The following is a 13,977-nucleotide window of genomic DNA, read 5'->3' as shown; positions in this document are numbered from 1 at the left end:
ACCGCTCCGAAGCACTGTGGTCTCAGAGTGCGAAGCGTTAGCCTGGCCAGCTCAGTCATCCATCAGGCCTACATGCAGCAGGTGGCTGCCTCCTTGCCTTCTGACTTCAGCTGCGTCGGCAGATCTCGGCTGGGCCAGGGTCACCGCCCTAGACCTCGTCACACTGCTGCATGCTCCCTTCAGGAGGAATTATTTTGTGCTTGAAGTAACGTGTACATTTACCCGCATGACGGTTTGGTTGTGCTGACAGGCCGTTCTGAAGCAGCCAGTATTCCCGGCCGTCACGTTGCCGCAACTGAGTGTAGAGCAGCACTCGAAGACGTTACAAAAGCTCCAAGCCCTGCTGACTGTTGATACCGAGCTGTATGTGGCTGTCTCACATCAGGTAGTGTACTACGTATCTTCAACTTGCTAAATACTTATAATATATATGTGTGGATATCAGTGTTCTGTTAATATTTAAAATAATTTTTATCTTTACAGGCAGTCATCAAAGCAATAACACTTTATGACCTATACATACTTACTCGTTTTGTATTTAAATGATTTCTCTCTTTCTATAGTATTACTAGAACTCATCCTTAGTGTTTCTGTCTGTTATAACACACAAACTTTGGCTGCAGTTTCATCCCGACAAAATAATTTGAAAACATGCATGACTAATGGTCTAAAATACTTCCTAAGGTTGGTATGCTCTTTGAAGTTGGAGCTGTACAACTCTTTTATTGTAAACTAGCTGGACCGGCCACTTGTTGTGACTCAGTCTGGTAAAAAGAAAGCAGACATTTCTAATATGTTTAATTTCACAATTAATTTAAACTTCTTTGGGTGCGATGAGGTTAATATTACAATTGCAATTTCAAGTCTGAATTTTAATGCAATGTTTTTGTGAAATATAGTTTGGAAAAGTTTCTGCCACCAAAGAGATACAAATAGAGGACTTATGAGTTATGAGTCGAGGTTTGAATTGCCAAAGAAGTTTTACTTCTATCACAGAACTGAGTTACAAATGTTCATTTTTTAATAAATCATTATATATAAACACGTGTGTATACGAATGGAACATTGTGTCAAAATTTTAAAGCTATCTGTGAAGAACTTTCGGAGATTAGCTATTTTGTACAAAAACAAATTCACATTTTTGTTTGTATTTAAAATGGAACAAATATTTAAATTAGAATCTTGAGTGTCAATTATGTTTAATTAAACTAAGTCCTACAACCACTGCAAATTTTATCACAGCCATAGAATGAATTTACTTAAAATAACTTGGGGTAATTACATGTCACAAAAATATGTGTAAAATAAAAGTGTTATTCCCACTTATTTCAATGAAATAATTTTATGACAGGTTTGCTGTGATTATACATGTTTGTCCAGTAAAACATTATCCAGACACTCAATGTTGTTCTGTCCTAAATGCTTTCTGTTGTGTACAATGAAAATGCTGTACACCTACACTTCAAAGATGTATACCAACCTTTGGAAGCACTTTAGGTTTAGACCATAAGAAGTGTAGATGTTTTCAACTTACTTTGTCATAATGAACCTGCTGCCGAAGTTAGTCTGTCGAATTCAGACTCATATATATACACACACACATATATATATATTTTTTTTTCCCCTTCATGTTTATTTGTTTGTAACTATACTTAAGACTTCTGTCAGTTGTAGATGTGCTAAAATACTTAAGTTGTCTTTAGTGCTTGATAAATTGTTATGAATAATTTATTTATAGTTTATAAAACTTATTTACTTGCATTTGTTGGCAGAAATATGCAGTTGATCAGAGCAGTGCGAGCTGCGAGGAACAGTGGTGCAGCAAGTTCAGAGACATGTGCAGAAACGACATCCCGGCAAAAGACCACGCAGCTAGGGTCTGTGCCATTCACGAGTGGTCTGCAGACACGCTTGCTGCGTACGTTCATCTCTCGCAGCTCCAGGTGCGTGGAGCTGGTTTTTTTTTAACGGAGACCAGCGACGCGGGAGTTACAGTGTTGCAATTCGGTAACCTCAAGATGCACCACTGGCTGCCGTCATTGCCTGGACTCCAGGCAGTTTCCCAACTGTATTGTAATATTGCTGGATTCCTCTACATGTCCTCCAGTTTCCCGTGGCATCCCACTGCTTCTCAGACTGCCGAAAGTTGGGAAAAATAATCCCTTCCTTTAGTAGGAACATTTTGTAACTTCAAGCCCAAAGCAATGGGGAATGGGGCAAAACACTAGACTTAAAACTTCACCATAGTGGGGTTGCTGAAAAAAAAAATTATTTTTCATAGGATGACCACTACAGTGACTTTCATCCAAACTTCTATAACTACTGCATAACACTGGTTTTGCCAGAAAGTGTGAAAAAAAATTAGCCAAGAATCAAATTGGACGCTTCAAAATCAAATAAAAATTCTTTCTTGCAGTTTATTCATTGTGGTACATTTGTTATAAAAAAATTTTTTAATAAATTGCGGATGGGCCAATCAAAATCTCCAAATACCATCGAATTCTTAGTATTAGAAGGATTCAATATTCAAGGAAAACATTAGAGGAAATCAAGGAAATTAAAAAATTCAACACTTATAACCTCTGAAGTTTACTAGGTCAACTTTTTTTACATGCTTATCATGTATCATTTCCCAAGATAATGTACTTTTAACATGCATTAAATGTATTGAGTCTAGAAACGTATTTGATGGTTAAAACAGTTAAAGGGGTAAAGTAAAGGGGTTTATTGTGTGACAGTCGGAACTATCCCATGTACGTGCAGCATGAAGGAGCTAGAAGCAAGTGTCCCAGTAATGGCAGCGTGTGGGCTCGCAGGTGGACCGCTCGCTGCCGCTGGAGAAGCAGAGGAGCTGGGCCAAGAGCTCGCTCCAGCAGAGGCGACGGCTGGTGTCCAGCCTGCTGAAGGAGCTGCAGTCGCTGGGGGTGTCGCCGCGGTGGGGGGCGGGCCTCGAGCGCTCCGGCCTCGACCTCATGTTCCTGCCGGCCGTGGACGCCGCCGCCTCGCTCGGCCGGCTGCCCCGCAGGTGCGGCCCCTTGAGTTCCTTGGCGGTGTTCATCAGGAGCGGGGAAGCCACTACACGCAGGGGCGCAACAACTAAATTTCCAAAGGGGGGGCAATATACCTTTCTATAAAGAATCATCGATCCCCCTATTGAAGCGGGGGTCCAGGGGTCCTCCCCCGGGAAAATTTGTATTTCAAGGTGGAAAATGGTGCTATTTATGCAGTTTTATCATCTAAAAATTGATTACACAGCACTTTCTTTGCCCCTGTTTGCCCCCACTTCAAGGTTTCAGAGGGGGGGCAAAATACCCTTGCTCCCCCCCCCCCCCTCCCTGTTGTTGCGCCCCTGACTACACATACTACTGAGAACAAAATAAACCAAGTGACAGGGCCATGCAGATGGTTGTGTTATTACTAGGGATCTGAGAATACTTATTTTTTCTGTCATCCAAATAAAATTTGAACTGAATATCACAATATTCACGAAACATTAATATTTTTACTATAGAATTTCTACATACATTTAAACTTTTTTTTTTCACACTTCACAGTATTCCAAGAAAAATTGATCAAAAATACAGTAAAATATAAAAGGGAGGAATACACAAGAAACCATAATAAAGAGTTATAAAATGTGTTGTGGGGGGGAAAGAGGAAACCTGGCGATACATTTTCTTAAACCAGTAAAATTTTAAATTTTTGGATTGTTTTGTTTATCTAACTGATTAAATGTGTCAAATATAGATCATTATAAATAATTTTAAATCACAATCACTGATTATTAGTTTATTACTAAAACAATGTGTAAATAATGTTTCAGAAAAGAAAACCTAAATTTTTCAATGAATCATCTTAACCCCATACATGTTACTTTTTTTTTTTTTTTTTTCCCTAATATCTTTTGGTTAGAAATAATTTAAAAAAAAAAAATATTCAATTTTAAATTTGTGATTGAATATCATATTATTCACAAATACCAAATATTTCTCGAATACTGTCAGACTTTTATTTATCAGATCACTCGTTCAGTAAGTTAGTGATCTATTTATGTAAATATATTTGTTATTATTCAGTTGACAATGGCTATCTAATGTAGTATGTGTGTGTTGTGTGTCTCAGGGCAATGGACGACCAGCTGGCGGCAATGTGGGCAGAAAGTGAGCCGATGTTCCACCAGAATATCGCCAGGCTGGGAACGCTCAGGCAAGCCCTGAACAATCCGTCCAAGGACATAGAACATCATCTGATTGGCAGGATGAGAGGCTGCACATCTCACCTCATGGTTAGCAACCAACAGCACAATCTGATACATACTGTTGAAGCGTGCAGTGGTACATAGGCTCCACCCCTGAGCCAAGGGGTAGGATTACAATGCAGGACGAGAACAGCAGCAAAACTCCCTTCTACAAGGGAGGCAGTAGAGCAGATCTGATGGTGAATGCAGGAAAAATTTAAGGAAAGAGTGTTCTGTGTGACTATTAACTCTACAATGAGGTAAAGTGCAGAAACATAACCAGTAATGTGTAAAACTTAATGTAGCCTAAATAAATACAGATACAAAACACCCGTAGTTTGTTCTTGGTTCGCAACATGAATTGATAAGCCATTAATGCTCTAAATAGCAGAAAACTATAAAAATACTAACCAAAATTGAAGATTTAAAACTTCAGTTTGAGGTCGGATATTTTAAAGGAACCAAAAATCATAATGGAAAAAAAAAAAAATAGGAACTGCACAGCCAGATTTACTGGATTCATAGAGCAAGATTTACAATGGCCAGGTCCTAAGTATAGTTTAGATTAATTCTCGTAATTTATATAGCCCAGTTCAAATCAAACAAATTTAACTAGGTACGAACCTGTGTATTTTGTAGTAGGAAGTAAGAATTTCAACACTTTATTCTTAATTACAAATATAAGATTGACAGTATTGACACATTTAAATCAGCATAGCTTTGACCCTTTTTTCCAGTTCTTAGAGTATTTTCTTTGTTCTGTGATTCATTTTGGTTGCTAGGAAAACCTTGTTCTGCCTGTTTGTGGTGTCAGGAGGAGCTCTGAGTACAGGAACACCTTGTTCTGCCTGTTTGTGGTGTCACGAGGAGCTCTGAGTACAGGAACACCTCGTTCTGCCTGTTTGTGGTGTCAAGAGGAGCTCTGAATACAGGAACACCTCGTTCTGCCTGTTTGTGGTGTCAGGATGAGCTCTGAGTACAGGAACACCTCGTTCTGCCTGTTTGTGGTGTCACGAGGAGCTCTGAGTACAGGAACACCTCGTTCTGCCTGTTTGTGGTGTCACGAGGAGCTCTGAGTACAGGAACACCTCGTTCTGCCTGTTTGTGGTGTCACGAGGAGCTCTGAGTACAGGAACACCTCGTTCTGCCTGTTTGTGGTGTCACGAGGAGCTCTGAGTACAGGAACACCTCGTTCTGCCTGTTTGTGGTGTCACGAGGAGCTCTGAGTACAGGAACACCTCGTTCTGCCTGTTTGTGGTGTCACGAGGAGCTCTGAGTACAGGAACACCTCGTTCTGCCTGTTTGTGGTGTCACGAGGAGCTCTGAGTACAGGAACACCTCGTTCTGCCTGTTTGTGGTGTCAGGATGAGCTCTGAGTACAGGAACACCTCGTTCTGCCTGTTTGTGGTGTCACGAGGAGCTCTGAGTACAGGAACACCTCGTTCTGCCTGTTTGTGGTGTCAAGAGGAGCTCTGAGTACAGGAACACCTCGTTCTGCCTGTTTGTGGTGTCACGAGGAGCTCTGAGTACAGGAACACCTCGTTCTGCCTGTTTGTGGTGTCACGAGGAGCTCTGAGTACAGGAACACCTCGTTCTGCCTGTTTGTGGTGTCAGGATGAGCTCTGAGTACAGGAACACCTCGTTCTGCCTGTTTGTGGTGTCAGGAGGAGCTCTGAGTACAGGAACACCTCGTTCTGCCTGTTTGTGGTGTCACGAGGAGCTCTGAGTACAGGAACACCTCGTTCTGCCTGTTTGTGGTGTCAGGATGAGCTCTGAGTACAGGAACACCTCGTTCTGCCTGTTTGTGGTGTCACGAGGAGCTCTGAGTACAGGAACACCTCGTTCTGCCTGTTTGTGGTGTCACGAGGAGCTCTGAGTACAGGAACACCTCGTTCTGCCTGTTTGTGGTGTCACGAGGAGCTCTGAGTACAGGAACACCTCGTTCTGCCTGTTTGTGGTGTCACGAGGAGCTCTGAGTACAGGAACACCTCGTTCTGCCTGTTTGTGGTGTCACGAGGAGCTCTGAGTACAGGAACACCTCGTTCTGCCTGTTTGTGGTGTCAGGATGAGCTCTGAGTACAGGAACACCTCGTTCTGCCTGTTTGTGGTGTCACGAGGAGCTCTGAGTACAGGAACACCTCGTTCTGCCTGTTTGTGGTGTCAGGATGAGCTCTGAGTACAGGAACACCTCGTTCTGCCTGTTTGTGGTGTCACGAGGAGCTCTGAGTACAGGAACACCTCGTTCTGCCTGTTTGTGGTGTCAGGATGAGCTCTGAGTACAGGAACACCTCGTTCTGCCTGTTTGTGGTGTCACGAGGAGCTCTGAGTACAGGAACACCTCGTTCTGCCTGTTTGTGGTGTCACGAGGAGCTCTGAGTACAGGAACACCTCGTTCTGCCTGTTTGTGGTGTCAAGAGGAGCTCTGAATACAGGAACACCTCGTTCTGCCTGTTTGTGGTGTCAGGATGAGCTCTGAGTACAGGAACACCTCGTTCTGCCTGTTTGTGGTGTCACGAGGAGCTCTGAGTACAGGAACACCTCGTTCTGCCTGTTTGTGGTGTCAAGAGGAGCTCTGAGTACAGGAACACCTCGTTCTGCCTGTTTGTGGTGTCAAGAGGAGCTCTGAGAACAGGAACACCTCGTTCTGCCTGTTTGTGGTGTCAAGAGGAGCTCTGAGTACAGGAACACCTCGTTCTGCCTGTTTGTGGTGTCACGAGGAGCTCTGAGTACAGGAACACCGTGTTCTGCCGGCAGCACGTCGCAGAGCAGGAGAGAGTGAAGTTTGAAGCCAGCCTGCGATCGCTGTGCTTGCTGAGGTTCTGCACCTGGCAGCTGACGTGTGTATGCGATGCCACGTCGACGACTCCCAGCCACAAGTGCCAGGTCAGGGACTATTTAGAACAATCATTTTATTTTTATGTTTCTAATGTGTTCATTTTATATTTTTTTTTGTATGTCATTTAATTTTTTCAGTAATTGCTAGTAGTTATATTTTTTTTTTTAAAAAAACAATGTCCTCATGTTATTTAAAAATAGGTCCTGGTTCCATTAAAATAATATTAGCTAGTGGTTTCATTTCTGATTTTGATTTTTTTAAATTGATTTCTTAAATTCTAATTTTTTTTGTTATAGTTCAATAACTGTCTTTTTTATTTTGTGATATTTTATTGTTTATATTTTAATATATTGTTTTTTTTTTACTTTTTGGATAACTTTGGATAACTCGAATTATTTTAATTTATTTTTAGCATTTCACTAGCATAGTTAAAACATTATTTATAATAAAGTAAATTTGTGAATTAAATTAACATTTTCACTAGGTGTTACTTATACTGCAGTGACAAAATGATTTCATCTTTTATCACATGCTGTAGGTAATTTAAATTATTGTAGCTTGGTTGCCCAGGCTCATGATAGTCAAATGTTTCTGCTCTCTTATTATTTATACATTTTTTTGTTTTCATCATGTTCTCTCTGTAGGCGGAGGTGAAGAAAGTCGCGGCGAGGGTGAGCACTCACTTGACTCAGCTCTCGCACGTGTTCGACTCCTACCCGAAGTCGTCCTGCTCGGAGGAAGCCGGCGAGGTCATGGACGGCTCCAGCGTGTTTCTGCGCCCGCTCCTCGTGTTCGGGACGGGTCCCGCTCCGGCCGCGGAGGAGCTGGCCGCGTGCAGCCGGGCGAAGGCTGCTCTCGACGGGAAGGCGGGCCTCCTCGCGGAGAAGTTGCGGTCGCTGAACCGGAGCGTGGCGTACGAACCACAACTCGCGGAGGTGCGACCAGGTGACGCCGATCACTACCGGTTCCTACTGTCTCCAGAGACGCAGCGGGACATCGACGGATTGCACGAGCAGCTGCTCCAAGTTGGCGAGATGGTGAAAGATCTGTGCCGGGGCGAGTGCGGGTGGTTTTCGGAAACGCCTCTCGCCGAGTGCATGTCGTCTTTCTCCGAGAGCCTGATCCGGCACGTCGAGAGTGGCGCCACCGCCACGGACGAGCTCCCGGTGAGCGCGCGCACGAGGAAGTCACGAGGAGGTCTGGTGGCGTTCTCCGAGGGGATATTGACGAAGGTGCTGGACGGTTTGAGAGACGACGCGTCAGGGGAGCAGGATGCGGAGAACATGTTGAAGATGCTGGAGAGGTTGGACGACGCCCACGAAGCCCTGTGTGTGGACAGAGTGCTCGAAGATCTCAGCCTGTCGCTGTCTCGTTTCTGGCTTGGCACAGAGCCTTTGCAGGCGGACAAGATGTAAGTAAACTCTCTGTCATGCTGATTGCAGCCGGCAAGACACACTAGTGTTTGGTAGATTCCAAAAGTATGCCGATATCAGTTAAGATTCTCATATTTGGGGTTCATTTTTTTTTATTATTATTGAAATTTCCTTCTTCTTAAGATAATTCATATCAACTCCTTACTTATAAACTCGGATATGAAATATGTTTGTTATTTTACAAATGTAATCATAGTAAAATATGTATGTTGATTAGAAAATTCATAATATTAATAATACATAGGACTGAATATTTTCAGTAAGATACCTGAGACAACAAAACCCTCCTCCCCCCCCCCCCTCCCCACAAAAAAAAATATTAATTTGCTTATGTGAGTGTGATTTCTGTTTAGTACTTAATCTCAAATCATAAATATTTTTAAAATAAATTTACCGCAGCAAACAAACGTTGCATGTCTTATTTACATAAATTTGTTGTATTTAACTATTTTATTACTATACTTGGTATGAATTGAAAAGGTTGCTGTTAGATAGGTATAGGGGAAAAGATAGAGGGGAACCAATCAAAGTGGTGAAGAAGGGAATGGGAATGGTAGGGTGGAAGAGTGGAAAGGAGTGAAGGAGAGGCGAAGACCGAAGTGCAGCAGCGTCTTCCTGTTTTTGCATAGCTCAATTTGATTAAACCTAACTGAATAATTAATAAAAAAAACCTTATAATTAAACAAGAAACCTTCTATTGAATCAAATAAGAATGATAGAATTGCCAAAAAAAAAAAAAAAAACACATAAATTTGTTAAAACTCAATTAACTAAAAAAAAAACCTCATTAATCTAAAGCAAAACCGATTAATCAGAAACATCCAACTAATTGGATGAAATTTCTAAATTGAATCATATTTGATACCTAAAGAAAATTAAACAATGCTCCACATTTCTATGTTTTCCCAACTTCAGTTTCAAAGTATAGGATTCAGACGATTCCAGTACCATTGAAAGAGATAAAATGGCTAGTTTCAGAATCTGAATTCATCCTACAGTGTTTTCGTCATATTTTTTTTTATTTTCTGATTCTCTTAACATATCAAAGAATTAGAAATGAAAATCAATTTGTGTGTTATGATTAATTTATGCAAATATTTTCACACTAGTTTTTTTCATGCATTTCAATTGCTGTTCTGTTTTTTTTCTTTACAGATTTTTAGATTTTCTCATGTTGAATAGGAACACACAAGGGTAACATTTCTGCTTTAGCACTTTGAAGAGTCTGTGCTCTGGCTGCTGTATTAACCTGTAAGTGCTGGTACGGTAGAACCCTGTTATAATGTATTTCAAGGGGGTATAAAGAAAAAAACATAAGCAGGAAATATCAATATTATCAAAAGACTCATCAAGTTATTTAAAAAAATGTGTACAGTTAAAACTACTGATGGGTACACTCAATGCTTGAATTTGCTTAACCAAGCCAACAATTTTTCAACTTCATCATGCTTCCAGCTTCTGCCACAAGTCTGCAAAATTGTTTTAACGATTTTTGACGATATTAAGAGTTGGAATGCCTATTTCCAATTCCTTCATCACTTGAAATTGTTCAGTATCAAGATTCCTATGTATGAATGAAATAAATTAAACTCTTAATCAACAACAGAAAACACTTTAGTTTTTAATTTTTCCATCGTGGAATACTTGTAGGACTACCTACGACATCTTAAAACACAATAGCTTTGAAAAGAACAGAATTTTTTTTTTTTCTAAGATAATAGTGCCAACAGACATGTAAGTGCGAACATTACGTACATTCGATATATCGAATACAGAGCACTAACTTGTAGCACTAGCGTTCCGGCACACTTACATTTTGTTTTTGTGTACAATCCTATTTGAACAATCTACCTGTGTGGTATAACAGTGATTGTAAACAAAAATGAATATAAAGAGTAAAGTAAACCTTTTAACATTTAAACTTCACAGATGGGATAGGTGTTGGAATAGTTAGGGTTTTAAAACTTTTTTTTAATTTTAGAAATCAAACGTTATAAGCAGGAAATGCACCATTCAGGATACTTTATATGCGTGAAATAAATAATTGTTTTTATGGGGGAAAATGTTGGGACTTAAAAAATATGACGTTAAAAGCAGGAACAATATTACAGTAACAGGGTTCTACTATAATGTAATTGTGTGACAGTGCCCAGCTCCAACACAAGACAGTCACGTGCAGATGTGCCGCTGTTGCAGGCGTCTCGGCTCGCTGGTCCCGCTCCTGGAGCAGTTTGCGTGCCTGTGCCAGCTGCTGCTCGTGATGAGACTGTCCGTGAGCCAGGCCGTCGACGGAGTGCTGGCCACCGTGCTGACCGTCTTCGAGGAGCTCGCTCGCAAGGTAGCGTCAATTACACCTGTTCTGCCTGGAATCGGAACCGTCCGTTCACAAGCTTTAATGTTTCATACCATATTTTAAATGTTAGGTCATAGAACTGTCGATAATTCTGATGTATAATAGATTCTTACAAATTACTATGCCACAATTGCCGTATTTTCCGGCTGGTAAGCTGAAAATGTTTACGCAACTCGCCTAACACTTATGTACAAAAGACGCGGTAAAATATTTTAAGGTTATATCACAACCACAATCACCTGTATTTATCTGTAACACTGTAATATCCAAAATTAGATATCTGTACTTCAGGGAAAACACGTCAAGCAATCGTGATGCCATGTTGAAGTAAATAACGTAAAGCAGGGTGGAAAAACGTGTTTATAAACATTTAAGTTTTATTTTTTGTTTCCTTTCGTATATTTAAACTAATTTCTCATATTTTTGATTCATAAAATATTTTTTTCTTAAAATAAGTTGGTTTAAAATTGGATTTACGCGTATTACAAAGTCATATAATTAAAGAAATGTGTCCACGAAATGCATAGTTATTACTATGTTCGTGTTGACGTTTCATTTGCAGTGACCCCGATAGCGTTGCTCTATTAAAATCTGTTGTGAATTTGAATCACGGTAAACGGAAAAAAAATCTCGTGATCGGTTAATGTTTTGAAGTCAATGTGAACGTTCACAGATGTAAAAAAAAAAAAAAAAAAAAGCGGAACAATGGGGAAAGAAATGGGGACTTTGAAGAGCAGGACAGGAGAGAGGGATCTCACAAGAGCTTTAGTGAAATGAGGGAATGCAGCCTGGAACGGAGGGAGCCGTGCGTGCCGCAGGGGTACCAGATCCCGGAGGAGCTGATGCCAGACGAGGACGGCCAAGGGGACGGGCGCACCGGCCAGGGGGGCCTGGGCCTGGGCGACGGGGAGGGCCAGCAGGACGTGTCCGACCGGATAGAGTCGGAGGACCAGCTGGAGGAGGCCCGGCCCACCGGGGAGGAGCCCCGGGAGGACCCCGACCAGCGGTGTCCCGAGGTGAGGCCCGGACGTTGCGCATGCTCTCTGCAATTATTTCTAGATGTATTTTACACTTAGAATCTCCCAATGATTTCATATTATTTCAGAATGACACATTAAATAATTTAATAATTTTTACATACGTAATCAAATAGCTCTGAACAAAGATAAAACAAAAAATTAATAATTTCATTCGCTAGAAAAATATCTTCCAATAAAATTTTGGATTACAAACTGTGCAATACTCTTAATTCCCTTAAACCTTTCTCTAAAAGATCTTGGAATTAGTTCTTGACTTTAGATTATATTTTTCAGTTACATTTAAATTACTTAAATCACCTGTTCTGAATTAACTCTAGCTTTGATCAAATATATCACTTATCATGTTACTAATCTTTATTCTATTATTTCTCTTTTTACATCATTAATCAGTTCCAAATTAAAGTACACATTGTTTAGTTATCTGGTATTCTATTAACTCCTCTGATAGTTTAAAAATATAATCTACACAAACTAAATTGTTCAAAATCATTAATCTTAAAAATCTTCCCCACCCTGACCTACTTAATCTTTCTGAACACAGAGGGCATCTAGATGCTATTTTAATTAAAAATAGCTATAGCAAAAAACTTAACTGCAAGTATATACTGAATAATAACTGGACTAAGAACACCATAATTTAATTTTTATATTAATTTCTAACTATAATTATCTTGATAAACTTGGTATACTGGCTAAAAAAGTAAAAAAAAAAAATTAAAAGGTAATGTAATTTTTTAGATTAATTAACTTACTCTAGTTTATTAAATATCCAACCTTCTACAATATCTGTTGCTTGATGATTATGGTATTAGTTCTGCTGGTTTTTGGTCCGTTGATTTGTGTTTTGCATTCTGTTTAGTCGACAGAGTAACAGTGTCTAGTCTGTGATATGTTTTTCATTTTTTATTTTACATATAATAGTTGTCAAGTTGTCATTGTGCTGTCTGTTTTTATGTCTTATCCGTTATCCTTTGTTTTTGTTATTTACTGTTAATTTTTATTTGTGTATGTATTCTATATGTTGTGCTCACCGCTAAAGTCTGTAGACGGTTGGTGGGAATGGTACAAAATTTGAATATAAATATAGTTATTTTTGTTTTTTTTATGCATGTTGGTAAATAATTTTTGTGCTACTCTCAGGCATGATATCATTGTAAAGTGTTTGTACAGGTTATGCTAATTTTTTTTTATGCTTAGGAAAATGAAAACGCCATCGAAATGTCAGAAGACTTTGGCGGTGAAGTTGGTGAGGCCAAAGAAGCCACGGATGACGAGGAAGGCCCAGAGAAGTCTGATGGCGAGAATGCAGATGACGAAATGGGCTCCGCTAGTGACAACGAACAAGACAAGCCTGTGAGAGTTCTTCTTGAACTGTTTCTTAACTTATTAATTGATGACCACTGGCACTAGTTTGTTCTGTTGCCTGTGTAACTTACAGTGGTTATTTAATTTTTATAAAGATTATGATATAAATCCACACTAAATTTCATTCTAACTAGCTAAAATACTCATATCACAGGTGACGCTTATGCCGTAGAATCAGTCCCTGTTGCTAGAATGCGCTACATAACTAGTCTCTTTTTTTTTTTTCGACTTTCCTATTTTCTTCTACAATATTTTACGTAACACATTGTTCCTACAGGTCTGCAATTAAAAAAAAAAAATCTTTATATTTGTGAGCAATTTGATAGTCAGTTCAACATTTCAAATCATCATTTTTTTGACGGTTTTTTACTGATAGATGCAGCAAGTGAAACTCATTCACAAAAAAAAAACCAGAAATATTTATTGAGAATTTTGTATTTGTTTTCTACAACATGGTACCTACATGCTTTTTATATGTAACCTTTGATCATGATAAAATATACTCTTATTTTTATGTTATAAATAATCAATTAAATTATTAGACAATTTTCTAAATTAAAATTTTACTTATTCACAAATATCCATTGCTTTATTTTGTATTTTCTTGCATTTTACATCATTCTATCTGCTTTAATAGATTTCTCCCTTCATTTTATTGTATTTTGCATTAAGGTTTTTTTTTTTTACACCTGTGAAGTTTCAATACAAAGGAT

General features: G+C 39.5%; 1 protein-coding gene across 1 annotated transcript in view; it reads left to right on the top strand.

Moving 5' to 3' along the window:
- Window positions 1–13,977, top strand: part of LOC134537439 (midasin-like) — a 109,504-nt gene that overhangs the window by 83,339 nt on the left and 12,188 nt on the right. The window contains 9 exon segments of the mRNA XM_063377875.1: window positions 251–385; window positions 1,773–1,943; window positions 2,817–3,025; window positions 4,123–4,285; window positions 6,992–7,120; window positions 7,718–8,484; window positions 10,703–10,844; window positions 11,678–11,875; window positions 13,097–13,252. Coding sequence (XP_063233945.1) covers window positions 251–385; window positions 1,773–1,943; window positions 2,817–3,025; window positions 4,123–4,285; window positions 6,992–7,120; window positions 7,718–8,484; window positions 10,703–10,844; window positions 11,678–11,875; window positions 13,097–13,252 — 2,070 coding nt within the window.

Source organism: Bacillus rossius, chromosome 12, assembly GCF_032445375.1.
Source record: "Bacillus rossius redtenbacheri isolate Brsri chromosome 12, Brsri_v3, whole genome shotgun sequence".
NCBI classification, from domain to species: domain Eukaryota; kingdom Metazoa; phylum Arthropoda; class Insecta; order Phasmatodea; family Bacillidae; genus Bacillus; species Bacillus rossius.
This window is presented reverse-complemented; position numbering and strand designations above follow the sequence as displayed.